A 21,789-nucleotide genomic window follows, 5' to 3' on the forward strand; every position below is an offset into this window, starting at 1 on the left:
AAGAATGCTGGGAAGTGTAGTTTGTGAAGGGTGCTGAGTTGTTAGGAGACTCCTATTCCCCTGACAGAGCTCCAGTGGCCAGGGTGGTTTAACAGTCAGCCACTCTGATTGAAGCTCTGTGAGGAGAACAGGGCATCTCCTAGCAACTCTCAGTACCCATCACTAACTACACTTCCCAGGAGTCTTTGGGAGAAGCCATGACTGTCTAAAGTGAAATAAAGGCGTGGTGCGGATGCGGCCAGGGACAGCTTTGGTTTAAATTTGGATGGGAGACTACATGTGCCTGCTGTAGAATAAAAAGGTGAGGGAAACACTGAAAAACAATACTGTTTACACTGTTTTCCTTTTGGAAAGGAAAGGTGCTTCCCCTCTGCCCAGTACCCACCCACTCAATCTCTTCCCCAACAATTTGGGTTGGTCTTTCACAGCCCAATCCATGTCCTGTGTAGCTTGGAAGAATTTGGTAATGTGCCTCTGAGCATCTCCACCACTCACCATATGCTCAGAGGCACATGTTACCAAATTCTTCCAAGCTACACAGGAAGTGGATTGAACTGTGAAAGACCAACCCAAATGGTGTTTGCATTTTGACAAATTTGTAGGGCAGTACAAAATCTCAGAGAGGAGGTCAGGTCTCCTGCTCCCCTAGTGCATTCACGATAGCTGCCCAATTTCCCTGCTTTTTAGATAGAAATATCTGTTGGCTATAGGTATGTTCTTTAAAAAAGTTTTTTTTGCCTATTAATGAATATTAAATTGGCCCTTCAACTGTAATACTGAATCAGAGACTGCCATCTTGAGTTCACAGATGACGTAAGATTTCAGTGGAATGCTCACACCCGCTAGGACAGTAAACTTGAAATACTCTTTTAATACAGGGAGATAAATTGCTATGAAACCCTGCAAACTCCACCTTCTTTTAACTCTGGCCCCACCAGAGGTGACCCACAGTTGACTTTTCCCACGGTAGAGGTCAATGGTCCTTCATAGGAAAAAAGGTTCCACACTCCAGCTTTACAGTAGACCCAGAGGATGGGGTGTCTTTGTGTGTCCTTGCCTTGTACCTGCGAAGTTTGTGATGAAGGTGCTCTGTGTTGGCTCCCTGACTGTAAGCTGCCCTCCCTCTTTGAATCTTCAGGCGCTAGCTCTAAACAATATTATTGGTTTAGGTCTCTTTCATCAAGTATGCATTTTGGTTTTATCTTCTTATTGCATTTAGAGATTGACTTAGTTAATCTTCCCATTTTTCCCCTTTTAATACTAATGCTGTCTTACATGCCATTTCTTGTTATGGTTATTGATTGGTTTAGTCACAGTTGTTTCAATGCTGCATAGATTTGCCATAGATTTGGTTATGAGAAAGTGGGGTATGATGACCATATTAAATAAATAACATGCCTCACTGCAGGGCCGCCTTGTTCACCTACAAACACTTCAGGGGGCTCCTGACAACAGATTTGGCCGTTTTGGGGCAGCCTTGTCTACTTTAGGGGACGTGAATGGGGATGGCCTTGCAGATGTGGCGATAGGAGCCCCTATGGAGGATGAAGATCGTGGGGCCATTTACATCTTCCTGGGAGAAGCGGGCAGGCTGAGGGGACTGCATAGCCAGGTAAGCCCAAGGCTCAAAACAGATGGAATTTTGTGAATAAATAAATGAATTTATTGCCTGCTTAAAATGAGTGAGGCAATGTGGTCCAATGGATAAAGAACTAGGCCAGGGATCTAGGCCACTGATGGGGAACCTGTGGCCCTCCAGATGTTGCTGGACTACAACTCCCATAGTCTCTGATCAGTAGCTATGCTGGCTGGAGCTGATGACAATTGTAGTTCAACATCATCTGAAAGGCCGCAGGTTCCCATCCCTGAGCTGGGTAATCCAGATTCAGACCCCACTCATGCAACGGATTGATAGGAACCAATTTCTTTCCTCTTCATTTGCGAAATGGGAATAATACAGCAAACTCCCTCACCGTGTTGGTGGACAGCAAATGCAGCCAAGTCTGGATGTAAACCTGCAAGTCATAACTTTTCTTTATTTTTGCCATGGTTTTATCACTGGCTTACTGGGTTCTCCGCATGTTTGGATCACAGTAAACGTTGATGGAAAATGTGGGACAACAGCCGGAAAGAGCTTTAGTCCTGTGAATTCTTGTACTGTACTACATGAAGTACTGTTTCACTTTTTTAAAAAATTCCTTGGTTTGACAGGAGTTTCTGGGGATGATTTCAGGGACAGATGGGCGGTGAAGCTGATGGGTCATTTTGCTTGCGGGTCAAATGGCAGGCAGGTGGGCCGCACTAAACTTTTCCCTCCTGCTACCTGGATTGGATCTTTTGAGGACAGGAAGCATAGCCAGATAATATCTTTGCCCTTATTGCAGCATAACAGCAGAAGGCACTTCTTGGCCACATCCGCTCTTTATATTTTAAAGCGCTATGATAGCACTTTCTCAGTTCTCAGAGTGGTTTAACAATCCCTCTTCCCAGGGAACTCTGGGAATTGCAGCTCTCTGAGGGGACTAGGAGACCCCTTTCAGCACCCTTAACAAACTACAGCTCCCAGGATTCTTGGGGGGAAGCCATGACTGTTAAAGGAGTTTAAGAGTGCTTGAAATGTATGGTGCAAATGTGGCCCTAGTTTTTCCCTTTAATTCTTGGGGGTGGGGAGGTATCCTTTTGTAAAGTGACGTACATGGTCAATGCAGACAAAGCAGGACTACAACCTTTGATTAATTAATTGGTTGGATTAAATTAAAAACCTTTTAAAATAACTAAAATGCATTCCCAGTTAATTGGGTGAGATGCTTTTAAAGAAAATAATCTCTTTATTTTACTGCAAAAGGCTATGTAAAACAGGACGTACAGAGTAGGTTTGTTCTACAGCTTAATAAATTCCTATCAAGCTTTCTGTGCCAACAACTCATATTCCAGTACTCTGTAAAGTGATATTGATTATTAATGGGCTAGTGCTCCTTCTGGGTATTGCATCAGTTAGCTTACCCAGCTCATCTAATTCAATAAATTTCAATAATGAACCACTCTCTTTTTGATGGAGGATGCCGTTTCCCCCCAATATTGGACCCAGACCATCTTGTCAGAGATTAATAGATATATCATTAATAATTTACAGTTGTTTGGAATCTGTTTTTTAGATTCATAATGGGTCTAAATCCAAGCTGAATCTCCCTAAGTGTGATATAATTGTAACAACCTATATCTAAGAATTAGACAGCACATTTTATAAATATCGGCTGTTGCAACATTCACATGCACCATCTGAAAACAAACAATGTTTTTCTCGTTCAAAACTTGTTTGTCATATACACATTTATTCAGATTTAATGAGTGGATCAGTGAATGGATTACAACTGATTTGATTTATCGACTAAGATTTCCTTCATTGGGTGAGAGCTCTAAAACAAAACTTTTTTGTTTTAGAAGGGGTGGGGGAATAACTGAGTTGAGGGTGTGTCTACATTTTCTGCTGATGTGCCCTAACCCTCCTTGCTCCCCATTTTCTCTTTCTCTCCCCTCTCCATCTATTTAGCGGATTGCTGCCAAATCTCTCCCCTCCATGCTCCATTCTTTTGGACAGTCTATCCAGGGAAGGATGGATCTGAGTGGGGATGAACTGACTGATCTAGCTGTTGGGGCGCTAGGAAGCGCAGTGCTGCTTCGGTAGGAATGGGTGGGGTGGTAATGGGAAGTGGGTTGAGACAGTTGCCACTGGTGTCCATTGGGACTGGTGGTGTGGAAAACAGACAGCCCAGCAGTAGGTCCAGCAGTAGGCCCAGCAGAGCCAATGACAGGCAGAGCTAGTTTGCCCCCCTCCTCCTCCCTGCTGAGTCTACAAAGGCGATGCTGAGACTAAGGAGGAGGAAGCTGACAGCCAGTGTCATTCCCTGGATGGGTTGTAAGGAAGCAGGTGGGGCTGCCTGAGGGCACACTGAGGTTGGTAGGGCAATGTGCCACTAGCCCCAAAGGACCAGACACTACTGGATTGAGGGTGGGAAGGAACAGGTTAAACATAATTGGGAGTCTGTTCAGTGCAGGGCTTGGAAAAGTTACTTTTTTGAACTACAACTCCCATCAGTCCAATCCAGTGGCCATGCTAGCTGGGGCTGATGAGAGTTGTAGTTCAAAAAAGTAACTTTTCTAAGATCTGGTTCAGTGTGGCTTAGTGGTTAAGGTGCTGGACTACAACCTGGGAGACCAGGGTTTGAATCCCCACACAGCCATGAAGCTCACTGGGTGACCTTGGGCCAGTCACTGCCTCTCAGCCTCTGAGGGAGGCAATGGTAAAATCACCCTCTGAATCCGCTTTCCTTGAAAATCCTATTCATAGGGTCGCCATAAGTCGGGATCCACTTGAAGGCAGTCCATTTGTCATTTGTCCCCCCACCACCTCCAACTCTAATTTTACTGCAAGATTATCCAAATTCGGCATCCTGGACGAGATTTAACAAATCCGTGTAAACCTGTCGCTCATATACTAGCATAGTAGCCGTCAGTTTGGTGCAGCCTAATCAACTGCGCTTTCCTGGCACAGCATTGCAGCAGTAAGGTTCAAGCTGACATGGAACTTGCATGTTGTGCTGTGACAATTGCTACACTTTCCTGTCTGCTGTGATGCTGCCTCCATGTGGTGGGGACTGGGAAGGTTCTTGCCACATCAGGCTGCTGAGAATATGGATAAGCAGTTGGTGTCTGTGTGTATTGAAAAGGCAAGTGTGTTGATTATGAAGCAGAGCTATGTGGGAACCCCTGAGTATGTCACTTCCTTTCCTAGTTAGTTAATGTGGCTGCCTCAGGGGGGTTGGGATAAGGGGACTACAAATGAAGACTGGGCCTGATCCAGGACTTCTGGGAATTTGGGCAGCTGATGGTTTGAAAATATTAGCCCTTCTGTCTCATGCCTTCCAGATCTCGGCCTGTATTTACTGTCATCTCTTCGCTGAGTTTCTCACATCGCTGGATCCCCCTGGATGACCCTAACTGTGGAAGTGGGAAGGTTTCCGGAATAGCCCCACGTGGGAGTCTCAGTCTTTGCTTCACCCTGAAACTCATCAGCACAAAATGGAACCGTGGTAAACGCTCCGATTCAGTGATCCCTTTGCTTGGTTATTTTTCTCATTCTTTTATGGGTTCTCTTGGTGTAATTCTTTTTATGTACTTGTTTGTTCCTTTTCTTCACTTATTCTTTCCATACTTCTTCATCATCTTATAATTTGTCTCTAGATCTCTTCCCGTCCACTCTTGTTGCTCATTTTCTCAGTCATTTTCTTGCATATTTTCCCACTATTTCTCTTATTCATTTTCTTTCGCATTTAAAACTATGCTTCATTCAACAGTTCTCTCTAGTCTTGTCACTTTTCTCAGTTATTCTCGTATTCTATACATAGTCACTCCAAATACTAACTTGTTCACTTGTTGGTTTCCTCAATGATTTCATTCATTCAAGTTCGTTCTGCTCCTTTGATTCAGTTTATTTCCTTTTTTTTAAAATCAGGTGTTCTGCAAGCTACAATCTCATTTACTCTCCAGTCTGATGCTGCCCAGCCTCTGCCACGATTGACACTAGGAAATGAGACTTCCAGCATCTCAGAAACCATCCGTGTTGGAACTATGCCAATCTGTGTCAGAAAGACCCTCTATGCTCCAGTAGGTTTCAATATACCTCTATCCATGGTGCCCAGGGGAATTCTGTGGGGGTGGGGGATGGTAATGCTAGGAATACTGTATCTAATGCAGAATTCTCAGTCCCTAAATAAACTACAACTCCCAGGATTCTTTGGTGAAAGCCATGATGGTTACAGTGGTCTAAAAGTGCTATAACTTTGCAGATATAGGCACACCTAAAAGAGTCTTGCAGTGAAGGACACACCTGTTGGTGAAACACCACTTTATGGAAGATCACAGTACTTAGAAGCATTGCTGCGAGGATGATCACAATATTTATGGGGGAAATGTAATGACTGGGTGCAAACTTGTGATCCTTTTTTAAAAAATTGTCTTCTAGCTCTGCCTGGATGACTCCTTCTCCCCACTTGTGCTTTGGGCAGATTTCCTAGTTCAGGGAGAACCAGATGCCTCTTCCAGGAGCCTACACCCTATCCTTGACCCTGGAACTAATTTGTCCACCCAGATCCAGGTATTGTTTCCTGCTCACTTCCCTTCATGCCCATTTCCTAGGGCAAACATCTCCTCTATCAAAGGGAAGGACCAGCTTTGAGCACTTAGTAAAGAGAACTTTGTTGATTGGGTGACCCACAAATGTTCTAAATTAATAAATACACCTTGCTGAATCCAAGCAGGTCTTGGTTTGGTCAGAACTTGGTCGGCTGATTGCCTGGGAGCCCCACACATCATCATCATCATAGCTTGGCTATAAAAGTTGGGAAATTTGAACTATTAACTTTGACAAGTTGGGCTCTAATATGCGCTGCCAAGGCGAGGTTAGCCATCGCCAAGGTAACCTCTTTATAATTATCTGCCAGTAGGTCTATAATTATGGTTTCTGGGCCGAGGCCCAACCTGGGCTTGATAAAAGGGTCTAGAAATTTCTTTCGAGGGCCATTATAGAGGGGGCAGTAGAGTATATAGTGGGCAAGGTCCTCGATCACCTTGTTCCCACAGATACAAAAATGTTCGTTTTTTGGGAGGTCCTTGTATCTGCCCTCAAGAAAAGCAGTGGGCATTGACTGAAACCTTAACTCTGTGAAGGCTCTGCGTTTTTGGGGGCAACGAAAGGTAATTAAGTAAGAGGCGACAGAGTGGTTTATTTTGAAACCGGGGAACCAAGTCGAGAACGGAGCTCTCATTATTGTGGATCTGTCTTGGACCTCGTCAAAATTAAAGACCCAGTTACGAAGTTCCCTTGGTGAGAATAATTTGAGGTCTTGAGTTGACAGGTTGTAGTAGTCAATTAACAGTTTCGTAGCTTGAGCCCAACCCCCTTTAAGTGATTGTTCATGCCAGCAGCATTTGACTAAGGAGGAATCCTCCATCAGGAGTATTTTTCTCCCAAATCTTAAGACTGCCAGGTCAGTTTTTGCGGTTAATGAATGTATACCCAGCTCGGCTCTGACGTGTGCCGAGGGAGTGCCTCGCGGAAGGCCCAAAAGCTGTTTTAAAAAGGAATTTTGGAGTGGCTCTACCATGCGTTTAAGGGCGTGTCCCCATATTTCAGCCCCGCAGAGAATTTTAGAGATTGCTACGGCTCTATAGAGCCCCACACATGCCACCGGCAGGTTCACAGAGGAAATGTGTGGGATACAAATGTAATAATTAATAAACAATGAATGCACAGTGGAAATAAAAACCAGTAACTTTGTTGCCTTAAACAAAATGAAGTTCAACACAATGATGACCAAAACAAGAGGGGAAAGGATAGGGAAAAGCCATTCTCACAGAGGGCTAGTTTGCATGTGGAGTCTTTACCAATATTTATTTTTTAAATGTCTGAACCACCCTTCATTCAAATAAATCTCAGGATAGTGTACAAAAGCAAAATAACAAAAAAGCAAAATGCAGTCATTTTCTGTCTCAGGGAGTGGCCTCAGCCAGGGGACAGGGTTCCAGCCCAAGCGTGGCTGGCATATGCTAGGCACAGAGTCCAGGGATCCATAGGGAAGGGCAATAGCTTAGGGGTAGAGCATTTGCTTTGCATGCAGAAGGTCCCGGGTTCAATCCCTGGCATCTGCAGGTTGGGCTGGGAGACACTTCCTGTCTGACACCCTGGAGTGCTGCTGCCAGTCAGTGTAGACAATACTGAACTAGATGCTCAGTATAAGACAGCTCCTATGTTCCTGTCCCAGAGTCTCATACCACTAGTCCCAGTTATTATTATTATTATTATTATAGTTTATTTCTGTCCCGCCTTTTGGCCAAAAGGCCCTCAAGGCAGCTTACAAAAAATACAAACATAGAAATACAGATCAATATCAGTTGAGGATCTGGTAAGCAAAGTCAAGCCAAACGGAGGCCAGGTTCCATCAGGCAAACAAACCGAGGTCAGAGTCAGGTGAAGCAGAGGTCTGATTCCAGTGAGGATAGTCAAACAAAGCAGAGGGCAGGTTCCGATAAATAAAGACAGGCAAATTAGAGGGTCCAAACAATCACAGCAGGTGGCATCCTGGATAGCTCCAAGTAGTACCTAGGTGCAATGGGCTCCTGGGGGAAGGGTGGGATAGTAATAATTAATAAATAATAAATAAATGAATCAGACGAGACCTCTGTTCACCTCTCTTGCTCTTTCTCCTCTTATCAGATTCCCTTCAGACAAGACTGTGGCCTTGATGACATTTGTGTGTCTGATCTTCGGGTTTCCTTCAACTTTTCAGGGTGAGTAGCATCTTCTATGCCTTAAGACTTATTGCTGTCCTTAGCTGCTGTGTCCCCTAGATTCCTTCCATTGGTTCACTATGAGGCAGTAGCCAAGAGGTGCAACCCAGCCGTTGCCTTGGATGCTGCATGGGATTTTTGGCTGTGATGCTCAGCCAACATGAAGTAGTGCACAGACCAGAATTTGCATCCAGAAAATGCTAGGGCGATCCTCTTTAATTATCTGCTTGTGGGTGGTTCTCATGTGCAATCTGAGAGTTTCACCAGGATTCCCCCTCCACTAGGGACACTGAGATGCACCTCTTGGATCACACACTATTTTGCCCTTTGTCAGGCATCTTGAGCTAAAGAGTGGGAGTCTTCAGGGGAAAGGCCGTAGCTCAGTGAATAAGCATCTGCCCTGCATGCAGAAGGCCACAGGTTCAATTCCTGGAATCTCTAAGCAGGACTGAGAAAGAACCCACTTTGAAACCTTGGAGAGCTGTTGTTAGTTGGTGTAAACAGTACTGAGCTAGATGAAACAATCGTCTGACTCAGAATAAAGCAGCTTCCTGTGTCAGGTGTTCTGCTTCTCCCAGTAGAACAAAGTGCCCATTTCAAAGGCTTGGGTGCACAAACTGATCCTGGTAACATTCTTTGTTAGGCCAAGTTTTTTGCAATCCTTTTCTTGCAACTCCTGTGATGTAAGTATTGACTGTTCTCATTTTATAGAGTAAGAAACAGAAACAAAGAGACAGAAACTTGCCCAAGGTCCAACCAGTGAGTTCTTGGAGGTTAAACAAATATTCCTCTCATTATGTTTCAGGTCGAAAGGTCTTAAACTGAGTCCAAATTTCATACTGAACTTAACACTGAAACTTGAAAATGTGGGCGAGGCGGCGTACAAACCAGGCCTTTCATTTTACTACTCTCCTGTTTTGTCCTTCCGGGGGGTTTCGGTTCTTCAGGTGAGTTGGAGGAATAATTTGGGGGGTAGGATGGGGGAATAGAAGACTGGGAGAGACTGGAGGCAGGAGGTTGCCAGGGATTTAGGAAGACAGTTGAAGACTTGTGAGTGAGGAGGAGATGAGTGTCACTGATAAGACATAAGCTGTCCAACAACCCCTGAGTTGTTTATAAATCCTTCCTAAATTATACTGTTTTTAAAAAACAAAAATAGCTGCTGGAAGCTCCAGTCATGAGCAGAGAACCTGTGAGGGAAAAACAGTTTAATCCTTTCTCCTCCCACCATTTTCCTGCTCAAAATCCCCCCCCCACAAGTGTCTTCCTCCTTCCCCAGAGAGAAAGTTACAGAGACTTGTATCTTTTTCCATCTGAAGGGGGGAAAGCAGCTCCAGAGGGGCAATTTTGATAAGGGGTAAATGGCCAAAGGGGAAAGGGCTAATCAACCCTCCCTCCCTGGTTCTCTGTTCAAGATTGCAGCCTCCTTTGGCTGCCACCCTAGTCAGAGGCAGCATGCTTCTGAAAACCAGTTGCCGGAATCCTCAGGAGGGGAGAGTGTTCTTGCACTCCGGTCCTGCTTGCGGGCTTCCCCCAGGCACCTGGTTGGCCACTGTGAGAACAGGATGCTGGACTAGATGGGCCACTGGCCTGATCCAGTAGGCTCTTCTTATGTTCTTATGTTCTTAAATAACCCACACAAGTTGGCAAACATGCACAAAAAGTCATCTTGTGTAGTTTGGCCCATGGTGGGAGGGTACCTCACCTCTTAAGCTTTATGCCTGTTAATTTTGTGAGGCGATTTCTACTACTTCAGGGTAAACACCAGAAAACTCTATTCCTTCTGTGTAATCCATTTGTGATTTTCTTTATGACCCTTCCCCCTCCATTCCCTCCTTCAAGTCTAACTGGCGCCTGTCTCCGACATGTGAAATGCATGGATCTCATGGAAATACATCCATCAGGCACAGCTCCTGCCGCTTCAGCCCACCGGCCCTCAAGGGAGGCATCCAGGTAACAAGTGGAAAGTGGGGAGGGGGCAAGAAAATAAGCAGAAGAGTAAAATCGAAGAATTTGATCATGAATGACAGGATGAAAGAGATAGAGGGAGAATGAGAAGAAGACATAAGAAAGAGCAAGTGTGAAGGGTGGGATTGTTGTATGTGATGCAGTTATTAGGCAGGGCTCTTTGTGTACCCCACTATTCAGCATCCTACTTTCTATTTTTGTTCTTAAAAAACCAAGTTTCTAGTCCATATGTCTGGATAAAAAATCTTGACATTGTATGGGTGTGTGTAGTGACATCTAAGAAGCCTAAGAGAAGCTCAGGAGTGTTTTGCCCTTCTCTATGACTGGCAGAAGTAGAACTGACTATGTAAAATACGCAGATAGATGCAGAACTGCTTCCCTATGTCTAATTTATGCAGGCTGTGGATTTTGGGTTACCATCAGGGCCAGCTTCACAGAGTGGTGAGGCCAGGTGTTTGCTGGCGCTGAAAGACCAGCAGCGGGCACACCACCCCAATAGCCCCTCCAGTCTGTAAGAGAATTCAAAATGTGTAGGAGCAGTGTGGTAAGAGTATGTGCACACCTGCCTTCTTCCAAGTTCAAGGAAGGCATTGAAATCCTGCAACTGGTACCAGTTACCTGGACACAGAATTTAATTTGGGGCACTGAGGAATGGAACATAGAGAGCACTCATTCCTGTTGATAGCAGACACTTTCAGCTCTGAACCAATAGCTTCCATTGGATTTTGAACTCTCCCTACCCTTATTTTGACCAAGTCTAAGGACTTGAGACTTAAATTATCAACACCAGGCCTGTTCTACTGAGAATATCCTACTGTTACAAAATGTTCATAGAATTGTAGAATCGTAGAGTTGGGAGGGGCCTGTAAGGCCATCAAGTCCAACCCCCTTTTCAATGCAGTAATCCAAATTAAAGCATTTCTGACAGGTATTCTGAAATGTATCAGTTTTGAGATGAGAGTAGATATATTTGGAAGTTCTGCGATATCTAAACCTTTTGGGTTGTAGTCAACTAAGTCTTAGTCAATGTAGACCCACTGAAATTAATGAACGTACTTTAGTCATGTCTATTAACTTCAGTGGCTCTCCTCTGAGTAGGACTAGCATTGAATACCACCCTCTGTGATCTGTGTCAGCAATTGATTCAACTGTGCACATATGTTGTTAATGGGCATTCAGTCTGTTTTTTATTAAAAAGTATGGGAGCAAAGGACTGAACAAAAACATAAAACTCCATGTGTACAAGGCTCAACCATTTCTGGCTTTTGTTCTCTCAAGGCCTTCCTCCAGCTTTCCTTCCGCTCCTCGAGAGGAGACTCCTGGAATGACAAGTTTGTCCACTTCACCATCCAAGCACACAGGTAGGAGAAGGCACAGCGTGTCCAGCTCTCTCTCTCTCTCTCTCTCTCTCTCTCTCTCTCTCTCTCTCTCTCTCTCCGGCTTCTGCTTTGTCATCATTGCTAACGTTGTTTTCCCTCTTTGCCTTCCAGTCAGAACGAGAATGTCACGCTGAGTGACAATGAAGCCACAGACCAGCTACCTGTGCTGCGCCCAGTCAACATCATTGTGAAGGGGTAATTCTGTGCACAAACACACATTTCCCTTGGAGAGGCATGAGTGAAGGGGAGGGGGAGGGCAGGAATTTTGTCTGTTTATACAACAAACAGCCTCACGTATCAGGAAGGAACCACAGAGCACAGTGACAGGGCACATGATTTCATAGAATCATAGAATAATAGAGTTGGAAGGGGCCTATAAGGCCATCAAGTCCAACCCCCTGCGCAATGCAGGAATCCATATCAAAGCATTCCCGACAGATGGCTGTCCAGCTGCCTCTTAAATGCCTCCAGTGTCGGAGAGCCCACTACCTCCCTAGGTAATTGGTTCCATTGTTGTATGGCTCTAACAGTTAGGAAGTTTTTCCTGATGCATTCCAAAAGATGCAGGTTCAGTCCCTGGTATCTCCAGTTGAAGCAGAGGTGGGAAACTTCAGGCCTGCGGGCCAAATGTGGCCCTGGGCCTCTCCATCTGGCCCTGGCACTCTCCCCAGGTAACACCCCTCTCCTCCAACCACATCTGTCAGTGGCCCTGTTTGCACACCCCAAGTGCTTTTGCCTGGCTGGAACCTGGGACTCTGATAATGCCTCTTGCTTGTCAGGAAGAAGAGAGAGGGGTGTATGGGTGTGCCCAGGAACTAGCCTATATACATAGGTGAAATTTACCACCATTGCTCCGCCCACTTTGCCTCTGGCCCTGCCCACCACTGGCATGTGGCCCCTGGAAGGCTGTCCGGAAGGGAATGTGGCCCTCAGGCTGAAAATGTTCCCCACTCCTGGGTTGAAGACCCCTCTAGAAGGAACTAAAAGAGAGGACACGTGCCTGTGGAGGTATTTGGAGGAGGGAGCCTTTGCTTTATCTCTGGCATCTCTATAGTCATGTGCCCTGTTAAAAGAGGCAAGATGTTCAGTTTCATACTAGAAGTGTTATGGATCAGCAGCCCAACTTAGTGATCTGCATAAACTGTTGCTCTCCACCAGGCTTGACTCCACTACGTACCTCAGTTTCTCCACAAAGAACCCCGAGAAGAAGATACTTACGCATACTTATGAGGTAATGCACCTGCCTCCCCTCCGTGTGCATCCACACTAGCCATCCACCTGTCTAACCACCTGCTGTATCTCATTGGAGCAGCTACAACTAACAGAAGCATTTCAAAAGATGCTGAGAATCAAAGAACAATTCACACAGCTGTTTTCCTTTCTGTGTTAGTGTGTTCTTTTGGTGCAACACTTCTTGATCCCTTGTTGCATACCATCGATCGTCTCTTCCCCTCCTTGCCCATTTTCCCCATCTCCTCTTCTGTTCTGGCAGGTCAGAAATTTGGGCTCAACCCCCACTCCAGTCAAGGTTATCTTTGCACTCCCCTTAAACACTGAACTGGGGTTCGTCTGGAATGTGACCCCAACCCACAGTGATGTGGTGAGTAGAAGATTTGGGTGGGTGGGGGAGGCTACAGGGGATGGCTTGTAAATGAGAAATCCCGTGCAGTACTCCTGGTCAATTGGGGTGTGTGGGAGAGGGGATTCTGGAGTTCAATCAGGGCTGGGTAGAAGATTGTAAAGGGAGCTACATAGATTCGGATGTGGGGAGGTAGAACCCCTGTGCTCTGGAGATACATAAGAACATAAGAAGAGCCTCTGGATCAGGCCAGTGGCCCATCTAGTCCAGCATCCTGTTCTCACAGTGGCCAACCAGGTGCCTGGGGGAAGCCCGCAAGCAGGACCCGAGTGCAATAGCACTCTCCCCTCCTGCTGTTTCCAGCAACTGATGTTCAGAAGCTTACTACAGGGGAGGTAGATACATCCTATATATAATAGCAAACTCAGCCAAAATGGCACCATCCACTTACAAGAGAGTGGTAGCAGTAGCTTGGTTGAACTCCGAGGTCTGTGACAACAAAATGTTAAGGGGTGAACCCCTAAATGTAGCCCAGTGAGGACTGAGCCTGCTCAGAAGGCATAAAATGTTGACTGACTGTTGTGGGGTGGTGGTGGAGTATTTTGGGAGATGGCAGGACTGGTGACTCCCCACTGCAACATTTTGTTGAACAGAATGTTCCCTGTTTCCTTCCAGATGAAGCAGTTCTCATGTGTGCCGCTGTTCATCCTCAGAACAGGAATCAAGACCAAGGACCTCAAAGCACCCACCACAGTAAGAACCTGGTTGAAAGGCACCTGCCTCCGGGCTGGTTGGGGACTCTTTCTAGAAAGATCTCTCTCATCCAGGGTTGAGATGCAGCTGCCTTTAAGGTGGGAAGGGCAATTGTTAACACCAAAGTATTTTTTTGTTTTTTTTTGACAGAGAGGGTGCCTGGGGGCCACAGTCTGCTCCAAAATTCAGTGCCTAATTGCCAATCTCTCTCAAGGAGAGTGGGTCAAGTTCATTTTTTCGGGGGATTTTTACAGGCAAGACAACACTGTGAAGGTAAGTGATGCCCCCTTGAAAAGGTAAGGAACATATTGTGGCCTGGTTGGAGGGGAAGCTTCCATTAGAAACTCTGGGGAAAGCATTCCTTTTCTGGGATCAATCTCCTTCACACCTGATCATTTTATTTTTATTATTTATTTTCAAACATATTTATTTGTTTATTTAATTTTTATCCCACCTATCCCTCCCAAATGAGACCAGCATGGCAAACATCAAGATGTTAAAACAATACGATTTATAATAAAAACATATTTTTTAAAACAATTAAAAACATCTAAAACGTTTTAAAACAATTAACAACCGTCTAAAGGTAAAGGTGTCCCCGCACTTATAGCGCGAGTCGTTTCCGACTCTTAGGGTGACGTCTTGCGACGTTTACTAGGCAGACCGTATATATGGGGTAGGATTGCCAGTTCCTTCCCCGGCTTTTCTATACCCCCCAGCATATGCCGGGTACTCATTTTACCGACCACGGATGGATGCAAGGCTGAGTGGACCTCGATCCCTTTTACCGGAGATTTGACTTCCTCCTTCCGTTCGAATCAAACTCCGGCCGTGAGCAGAGCTTCGGCTGCGTTACCGTCGCTTACCACTCTGCGCCACGGAGGGCAGAACAGCCATCTAAAAGCATTTAAAAGCAATCACATAACCTCACAGTTACTAATTTCAAGGTTGCCATGGCCAGTATCTTTCAGCCGCCAAATGCCTGGGTAAACAGGAATGCCTTTAAATGTATCCTGGAAGTCAGTAGACAGACACACTTCACCAGGGAGGGTATTCCACAAGCAGGAAGCCACCACTGAGACTGCCCTGTCACAGGTCCATGCCAACCAGGCACCAGCCAGAGGTGGCACCACCAACAGGGTCTCCCCTGCCGATTGTAGGGTCCATGATGGTTGATACTGGTGGAGTTGCTCCTTAAGGTACTTATATACACTGCTTTATATTGGAAAAATTCAAAGCACTGCACAAAATAGTCAAATCATACATTAAATCATTCTACATTCTAAACCACCATCTATCCTTTGGAACTCTCTGCCTATTGAATTAGGCAGGCATCTTCCCTCTGTTGTTTTAGATGACTGTTAGATTTTTTTTATTTCAGAAAGTCTACTCAGAAGCACAGTTTAGTTACCTGAATTCATTCTAAAAGTTTTACTGATTTTATTTAGATCTTAATGATAATTATGTTACGTGCATTTGTTTTTTTAATTGCTTTATGGATTTTAGCTGCATTTTTACCTAATATTTTATTTGTACACTGCTTAGAGAGTGCTTAGATTAAGTAGTGTATCAATTTCTCTAAATAAAATAAACAATAATATACAATCCATCATAATATGAAATTCACAATAATATATAATTACAGTAACTGACTGTATGCACCAAGCAGTATTAGTGGCAAGGAAACATCTAGGTAAACTGTTAAGTTTTCTGCATGTGCCGGACAAGACCTGAAAAAAGGAGGAAGCTTGCAACCAGCTTAAACCTTCTGGAGGTATGATTTGGGGAGTGTGAGGTGGAATAACGAAAGAGCTCTCCTTTGTGGTTAGCTGGCTTTAGGTGTTTCCATATAGCACAGTGGTTTTTCACCTTTTTTGAGTCACAGATCCCTTTGAGAATATGATGAAAGCTAAGGGCCCCCATAAATATATATTAATTTTATTGCATTGAATTTTCTTTGTGCCTGGTTCACAGCCCCCTGAAGTCCATCCATGGACTCACAGGGGTACATTAACCATAAATTAAGAACTCCTCCTTTAGCAGATGTATGGAATCTTTGGCCCTCCATATGTTGCTGGACTATAACTCCTATCACCCCCAGCCATTGGCCAGGCTTCCTGGGGCTGATGGAAGTTGTAGTTCAGCAACCATCTGGAGAGCCAGAGGGGTTCCCCACACCTGGCCTATAGAGTTATGCCAGGGAGAGGGGAAACACTGAGGACCAAACTTGATTGGTCTATTTAATTTGTCTTTCAATCCTACAGCTGACGTCCCAGAACCTCCATATTCGCAGCGAGGCATCTGTGGTTGTTGATGAGACCAGGTTTTTCCTGAGTCAACCAGAGGATTTTCATTTCAGCCAGGTAACTTGCAGGGTTAAGGTTATGGAACACATATTGGAAGAGTGATGCAGCTCATCATTCACATACAGAAACTGGTTATTATTGAGCATAGAATTCAGTCGCCTTGTGGGCTCCAGAACCTGTTTTCAATCTCCTGAAATGTGTGAAATAACATTAGAGGTACCTCTAAGGGTTATTATTTATTGTTGCATTCCACTCCAATCTCAGAGCAGTGTGAGACTTCCAGGGGTTCCTGTGCTTACCAGGGTTTGGTTTCTTTGGAAAGAAGGTCAGCAGAGACTATGGTGTCTTATAGGATATATGGTTTTTATGTACACACATTCCAACCTGAGCTTAAAAGGGAGGGGTTCACAGCATTAACAGTTTAATAGATCTTGCTTTTCCATTAAGCTTGTAGGGAGGTACCCCAAAGCCATGGTGCAGAAAGCAGGCATCTCTGTGTGTCTCCCCAGTTCCCAACGTCTCCAGACTAACCCTCACACAGACACACAAACCACGTTTTTGTTGGGAACAGGGAGGCCTATGTCTTGAAAGAGTTCTTATGATCCACATTGCTCTCCTGGCTGTTCCTTACACATGTTAATGAAGGCATTTGACAGACTTGGTTGAGTCCATTAACTTATGAATGGAACTAGTCTGACCAGTATAGCAGGTTTCTTCTTCTGCAGATCCCAAATCAGAGGCTGGCAAGGGGATTCATAGAAATCATCCATCTCACCCTCCAAATCCCATAATATTATTACTATGGGCTGTATCCAACTCTAGTCCTACTCAGAGCAGACCCACTGAAGTTAATGGATAAAACTAACTTAGAGTCATTCATTTCAGTGGGTCTACTCTGAGTAAGACTAGCACTGGATACGACCTATTTCTTTATATACTGCTTCCTTGTCAAAATGGCTTTGCAAAAGGATGTGCAAAGTTTTTCTCCCTCGCCACAGTGAGCTTTTGCAAATCTGGAAGGAGCCTCTCTGTCTCCTCCTGCCCCCCCCCCAATTGAATAATGCAGTAAGGTGTCGCTTTCCCCACGATGCTTATATGACATTTAAGCAACTGAATATGCCAGTGGAGTTATTGTTTGGATCAAATCTGACCCAGAAGGTTGGAAGAGAGGAGAATGTTTTCTTGTTACGGGTAAGAACTCCTGAGTCTCTTTCCTCTCTTTTGCAGATCGTCACCGAACTTGAGCTAATTTCACAATTGGATCTCATCCCCATCATTGTGGGCAGCACTGTTGGAGGCATCCTGCTCTTAGCCATTCTAGTGGCTGTCATGTTTAAGGTATGCTGCATCCCTCATTTTTTGTCATGACACAGACCACGGGTCAAGACATGAGCACAAAATCTCAGATCTCCTGTCATCACCACCACCACCTTTAACAGCAGCAGCAACATAAAATCAGCCATGGTAGACTTTAATTTTGATTGGAGACCTGTTGCAGGTGGGAGAGGCTTCTCACCTTCCCCCTTCCTTCCTTCCTTCCTTCCTTTTGTTCTGATCAAAATCCCCCCCCTTCCCTAAAGCCGCTGTTAGGATGGAGGACAAAGCTATCAATGGCTACCAGTCGTCATGTGGCTGTACAGCAACATATTACTATATACTGGGCTTCTTTTGGGAGGAAGGGTGGGATATAAATTTAGTAATAGAAATAAAAATAAACATCCAGGGTCAGAGGCAGTGAGCCTTGAAATACAGTCACTTGGGAAACAACAGCAGGAGAGTGCTATTGTGTTGACGTCCTGCTTGTGGGCTTCCCAGGGGCACCTGGTTGGCCACTGTGGGAAACAGGATGTTGGACTAAATGGGCCTTTGGCCTGATCCAGCTGCAAGGTTCTCCTTACATACTAGTTCCACTGGTGAAAAAAACTTAGATACACTATACCCCATTCCGGTTTGTCTCTAGTTCCACCCACTACCACAATGGACTTTTCTGGTAAGTCACTGGCCCTTCAAGGGAAAAAGGTTTCCCTGTAGTATAGGTGCATGTGTTCATATCCCCCCACCAGTGGGACTAATTAAAGCAGCTTTTGAAGGCAGGGGGTGGGGGGAGAGAGTTCCTGTTGGGAAAAGAGCATTCAGGGCAAGTGTTAAATCCTTCCACTCCAGCATCTTTGCTTCATGTGAGTTTGGATCTCCCCTGCTGTTGCTTTTAGGTTTTAAAAACAGACTTTGGGTGATCCTATCATGTCTACTTCAGTCCTGACAACCCTGTTTCTCTCTCTCTCTCTCTTCCTCCCCCCCCCGCCCTTTCTAGTTTGGATTCTTCAAACGCAACCAACTGCCCCAAACAAGTGAAACTGCAGCAGGACCAGCTGTGCCCAGTGAGCAACCTTCTCAGACAACCAACTAGCTTACAAGGGAGAAAGGGACTGTGGATCTCTGGGAGGCAGGACCTACGGATTCCCTGGGGAAGGCATGGGATTGGGAAAAGAGAGGAAGAGGCTGGGAGCTGGATAGGAGCCTAAACTTAAGAAAATACATGTTGGGACTGAAAAGCCAAAGTCTGGCTCACTGTGTGGTAGCAACTTTGGCTGCTTCCAGACAGGTGGGTCCGGAGCTTAGGACTAATAAATTGTTGCTCTCCGTTGTAAGCTACAAGAGAAATTGTGACTGGATTTCCACACTAATGGGGTTCTTGTGCTTTTTCTGTATGTTCATCTCACTATGTTCTATGCATGCTAGTGAGTTTGATGTAGCTACTCTGGGCTGGGGAAGGGAGAGGTCCAATTCACCGGAGAGGCCATTTGAAAAAAGGAAGTTCTGAGGGCTCCTTAAAAAAATAAAAATGATTTATTTATTCATATAGTACTAAACCCGTATTCATTTACGTGTGATTGCTCATTACTACTCACAAATTGCCAGAAATCAAAGGGTTGTATCCAACATTAGTCCTATTCAGAGTAGAACATTGAAATTAATGGGCATGACTAATTAAGGTCATGCAGAGTTTAGTTGGATGCATCCCAAAGTGTTTTAATGTTTGTGTTGGCTCAGAAGCATCAATTGGAAGTGTTTGATTATAGGGGAAAACCATGTTGTTAAAATAGTGGTGAATGGAAAATGTGGGTTTAAACATTGTTATAGTGCTATAACAATTTAGGCAGGGTTTTGCTAATTGTATATATATATAATCTCCAGAAAAACATTTTAGGGTTAATTCTAATTTTGATTTAAAACATTTAAGAGTGTTATAAAAATGGCGCCCATCACAAAGGTTATACTGAACGTGTGCTGAGCTGTGATTGATAGGTCACTGCCCACATCAAAGCCACGCCTCATTTAAAAAGGTGAAAGTGTAGCACACAGGACATCTACACTTGTGAAGATTGTGCTCCTCTTCCGTCTTCCTCCAAAAAATTGGATGTGGAAGAAGCACTGGGAAAACTCTGATTACAAATGGATGGCAATGACATGTGGACGCCTGATTAAAAGTGAGTGAATGAGGCATGGCAGTTCCACACCAGATGCCTTGTAGGGAAGCAGCCTTTACCTAAGAAATCAGTGACAGCCCAGCTTCTATCTCTCTGAGCCTATCTACATAGTCAGAACAAAAAAACAAACATGATGCAGTATAGTTGTTCTGGAACAGTACCACTTTTAATGGAACTTTCCCCCCCCTTATGTTCTGTCACCCCAGGCACTTTCCTCCTACATAGGAGCATTTCTTCATGGAAAAGACACTTCTACCTTCACTATTGATTTGCTCCGTTCACAGTTCCTGCTCAATGTTAGCTGCCAATTGTTTTTTCCCTTTCACACAAGTAGGCATTCCTCTGGGAAGGATTAGTCTTGCCGTTTCCTTGTGGCCCCACCCTCTAATTATACATTTCCACTCCCTCTGGTTGCTAGGTGACTGAGCATGCTCAGTTTGTTTTACCAGTTGCAGTAGGTTCCTTTAAAAAAAACCTCAAGTGCAAATATCTGTGTTTTCCCTGCCTATGGTTAGTAGAATACAGCTGAAATACAAATCTTTATTTGAGCAGTGTTATGCTTTTGCAAGCAAGTTAGGGGAAAAAGAAAATAAAGGCACTGTTTACAGCATCATAAAAAAGGCCAGCAGAACAGAGGAGAGCAGCTGGAAGTTGCTTGTCAGCCCACAGGAAACAAAATGAAAGAACGGAGGAGGAGATAGTGGGTATGGAGAGGGGAACGATTGGCACACCCACCTAAAAGCATTGGAGCAAAGCATCTGCAACCACTAGAGAAACAGAGAGGACGCTTTTTTTCCTCCACTTTTCATATTATCAGCATGTTAGTATGGATTTACAGAGGGAAAACTGATAGCTTCTGTTTGCCAGTAACTTCATGTGAACCATGCAAATTTAAAGATGTGAGTAGCACCAAATACACAGTAAAACACTGTGTAGATGAGCCCCTCTGGCTCACTTCCAGTTTCGGAGGAGGAGTGAGAGAAAAGTGTCTGGTGTGATGAACTAGAGCGATGATGAGGAAGGATATAAGTCTCCCCTCACTCATGTGCTTTGTTTGATGGCAATTAGCTCCTCCTTTCAGTTCTGTTGTACGCAGCACAGCCAGGCAAGCAATGAATGTGACAGCCACCATTGTGTCTATTTTGGCTCCAAGTCTTGTCATAGAAACAAAGGAGCATTTAAGATGATGAATTATTCCGCTTTGCATGCCTCAAAGTACTTTTTCTTCCTTCTCCTCTGGTTTTGCAGAAAGGAGCTGCTGGTGAAGGAAGATGTGGGGAGGTGTTCCTTTCTGTGCAGCCAAAGATGAGGAGGTTGTTTTCTTGCCTGTAGGATTTAGCAGGACGCCATAAGCCCTGCTGTGAGTGCAGGATACTTGTTTCTTTTTCTCTTTAGCGGCGAAAGGGTCCTGAGGTGAAGACTAGCTTGGCTTCCTATCCTGATGCCCATGGCCAATAACAGAGCTTGGCATGGTCAGGGAAATTGCTGGGGCCTACAGCCCCCCCCCCCCCAGGACTCACCAATTGAAAGCCAGCATTGCCATCTTAGGTCTCTTTTGGCATTGTGTCAATAAACACCATCTCCAGCCTGTCCAGGGCCTAGACCAACAGAGTGAGCTCCAGAATCCCCACTGACAGGCCTCTGGGGCAGTTCCTCAGTTTGCCTAACGGTACCTAACTCTTCCTCACCCCGTGAGTGCGCCTCTGCTTCCTCCCTCCCACAGCTAGGCTGGGATTGTCCAAGGGCATCCCATAGTCTGGAGCCAGACTGCCAATGCCAATAGTGATAGTAGGATTTCTTCTAAAAACACCGTTTTGCATTTGCCCTTTGCGAATGACCGAAGCCGGGGTGGGGAACCAGTAGCCCTCCAGATGTCATTGGGCTTCAATGCCCATCAGTCTCTGCCAGCATGCCCAAGGGGTCAAGGATGGTGGGAGTTCCTCACACCTGCCTTAAGCTCTCCATCTGTG

General features: G+C 45.0%; 1 protein-coding gene across 1 annotated transcript in view; it reads left to right on the forward strand.

Annotated features, from left to right (window-relative positions):
* LOC133366992 (integrin alpha-X-like) overlaps nucleotides 1-19,170 on the forward strand; it is a 43,977-nt gene extending 24,807 nt beyond the window's left edge. The window contains exons 14-30 of the mRNA XM_061590555.1: nucleotides 1,409-1,612; nucleotides 3,551-3,681; nucleotides 4,927-5,090; nucleotides 5,513-5,664; nucleotides 6,023-6,154; nucleotides 8,273-8,346; nucleotides 9,152-9,293; nucleotides 10,189-10,299; nucleotides 11,593-11,675; nucleotides 11,805-11,888; nucleotides 12,852-12,924; nucleotides 13,186-13,293; nucleotides 13,948-14,025; nucleotides 14,176-14,298; nucleotides 16,290-16,388; nucleotides 17,559-17,669; nucleotides 18,643-19,170. Coding sequence (XP_061446539.1) covers nucleotides 1,409-1,612; nucleotides 3,551-3,681; nucleotides 4,927-5,090; nucleotides 5,513-5,664; nucleotides 6,023-6,154; nucleotides 8,273-8,346; nucleotides 9,152-9,293; nucleotides 10,189-10,299; nucleotides 11,593-11,675; nucleotides 11,805-11,888; nucleotides 12,852-12,924; nucleotides 13,186-13,293; nucleotides 13,948-14,025; nucleotides 14,176-14,298; nucleotides 16,290-16,388; nucleotides 17,559-17,669; nucleotides 18,643-18,738 — 1,965 coding nt within the window. The 3' untranslated portion in view covers nucleotides 18,739-19,170. The remainder of the gene's footprint in view (nucleotides 1-1,408; nucleotides 1,613-3,550; nucleotides 3,682-4,926; nucleotides 5,091-5,512; nucleotides 5,665-6,022; nucleotides 6,155-8,272; nucleotides 8,347-9,151; nucleotides 9,294-10,188; nucleotides 10,300-11,592; nucleotides 11,676-11,804; nucleotides 11,889-12,851; nucleotides 12,925-13,185; nucleotides 13,294-13,947; nucleotides 14,026-14,175; nucleotides 14,299-16,289; nucleotides 16,389-17,558; nucleotides 17,670-18,642) is intronic.
* Nucleotides 19,171-21,789: the final 2,619 nt, after the last annotated feature.

This window comes from Rhineura floridana, chromosome 11 (assembly GCF_030035675.1).
Source record: "Rhineura floridana isolate rRhiFlo1 chromosome 11, rRhiFlo1.hap2, whole genome shotgun sequence".
Classification (NCBI taxonomy): Eukaryota; Metazoa; Chordata; class Lepidosauria; order Squamata; family Rhineuridae; genus Rhineura; species Rhineura floridana.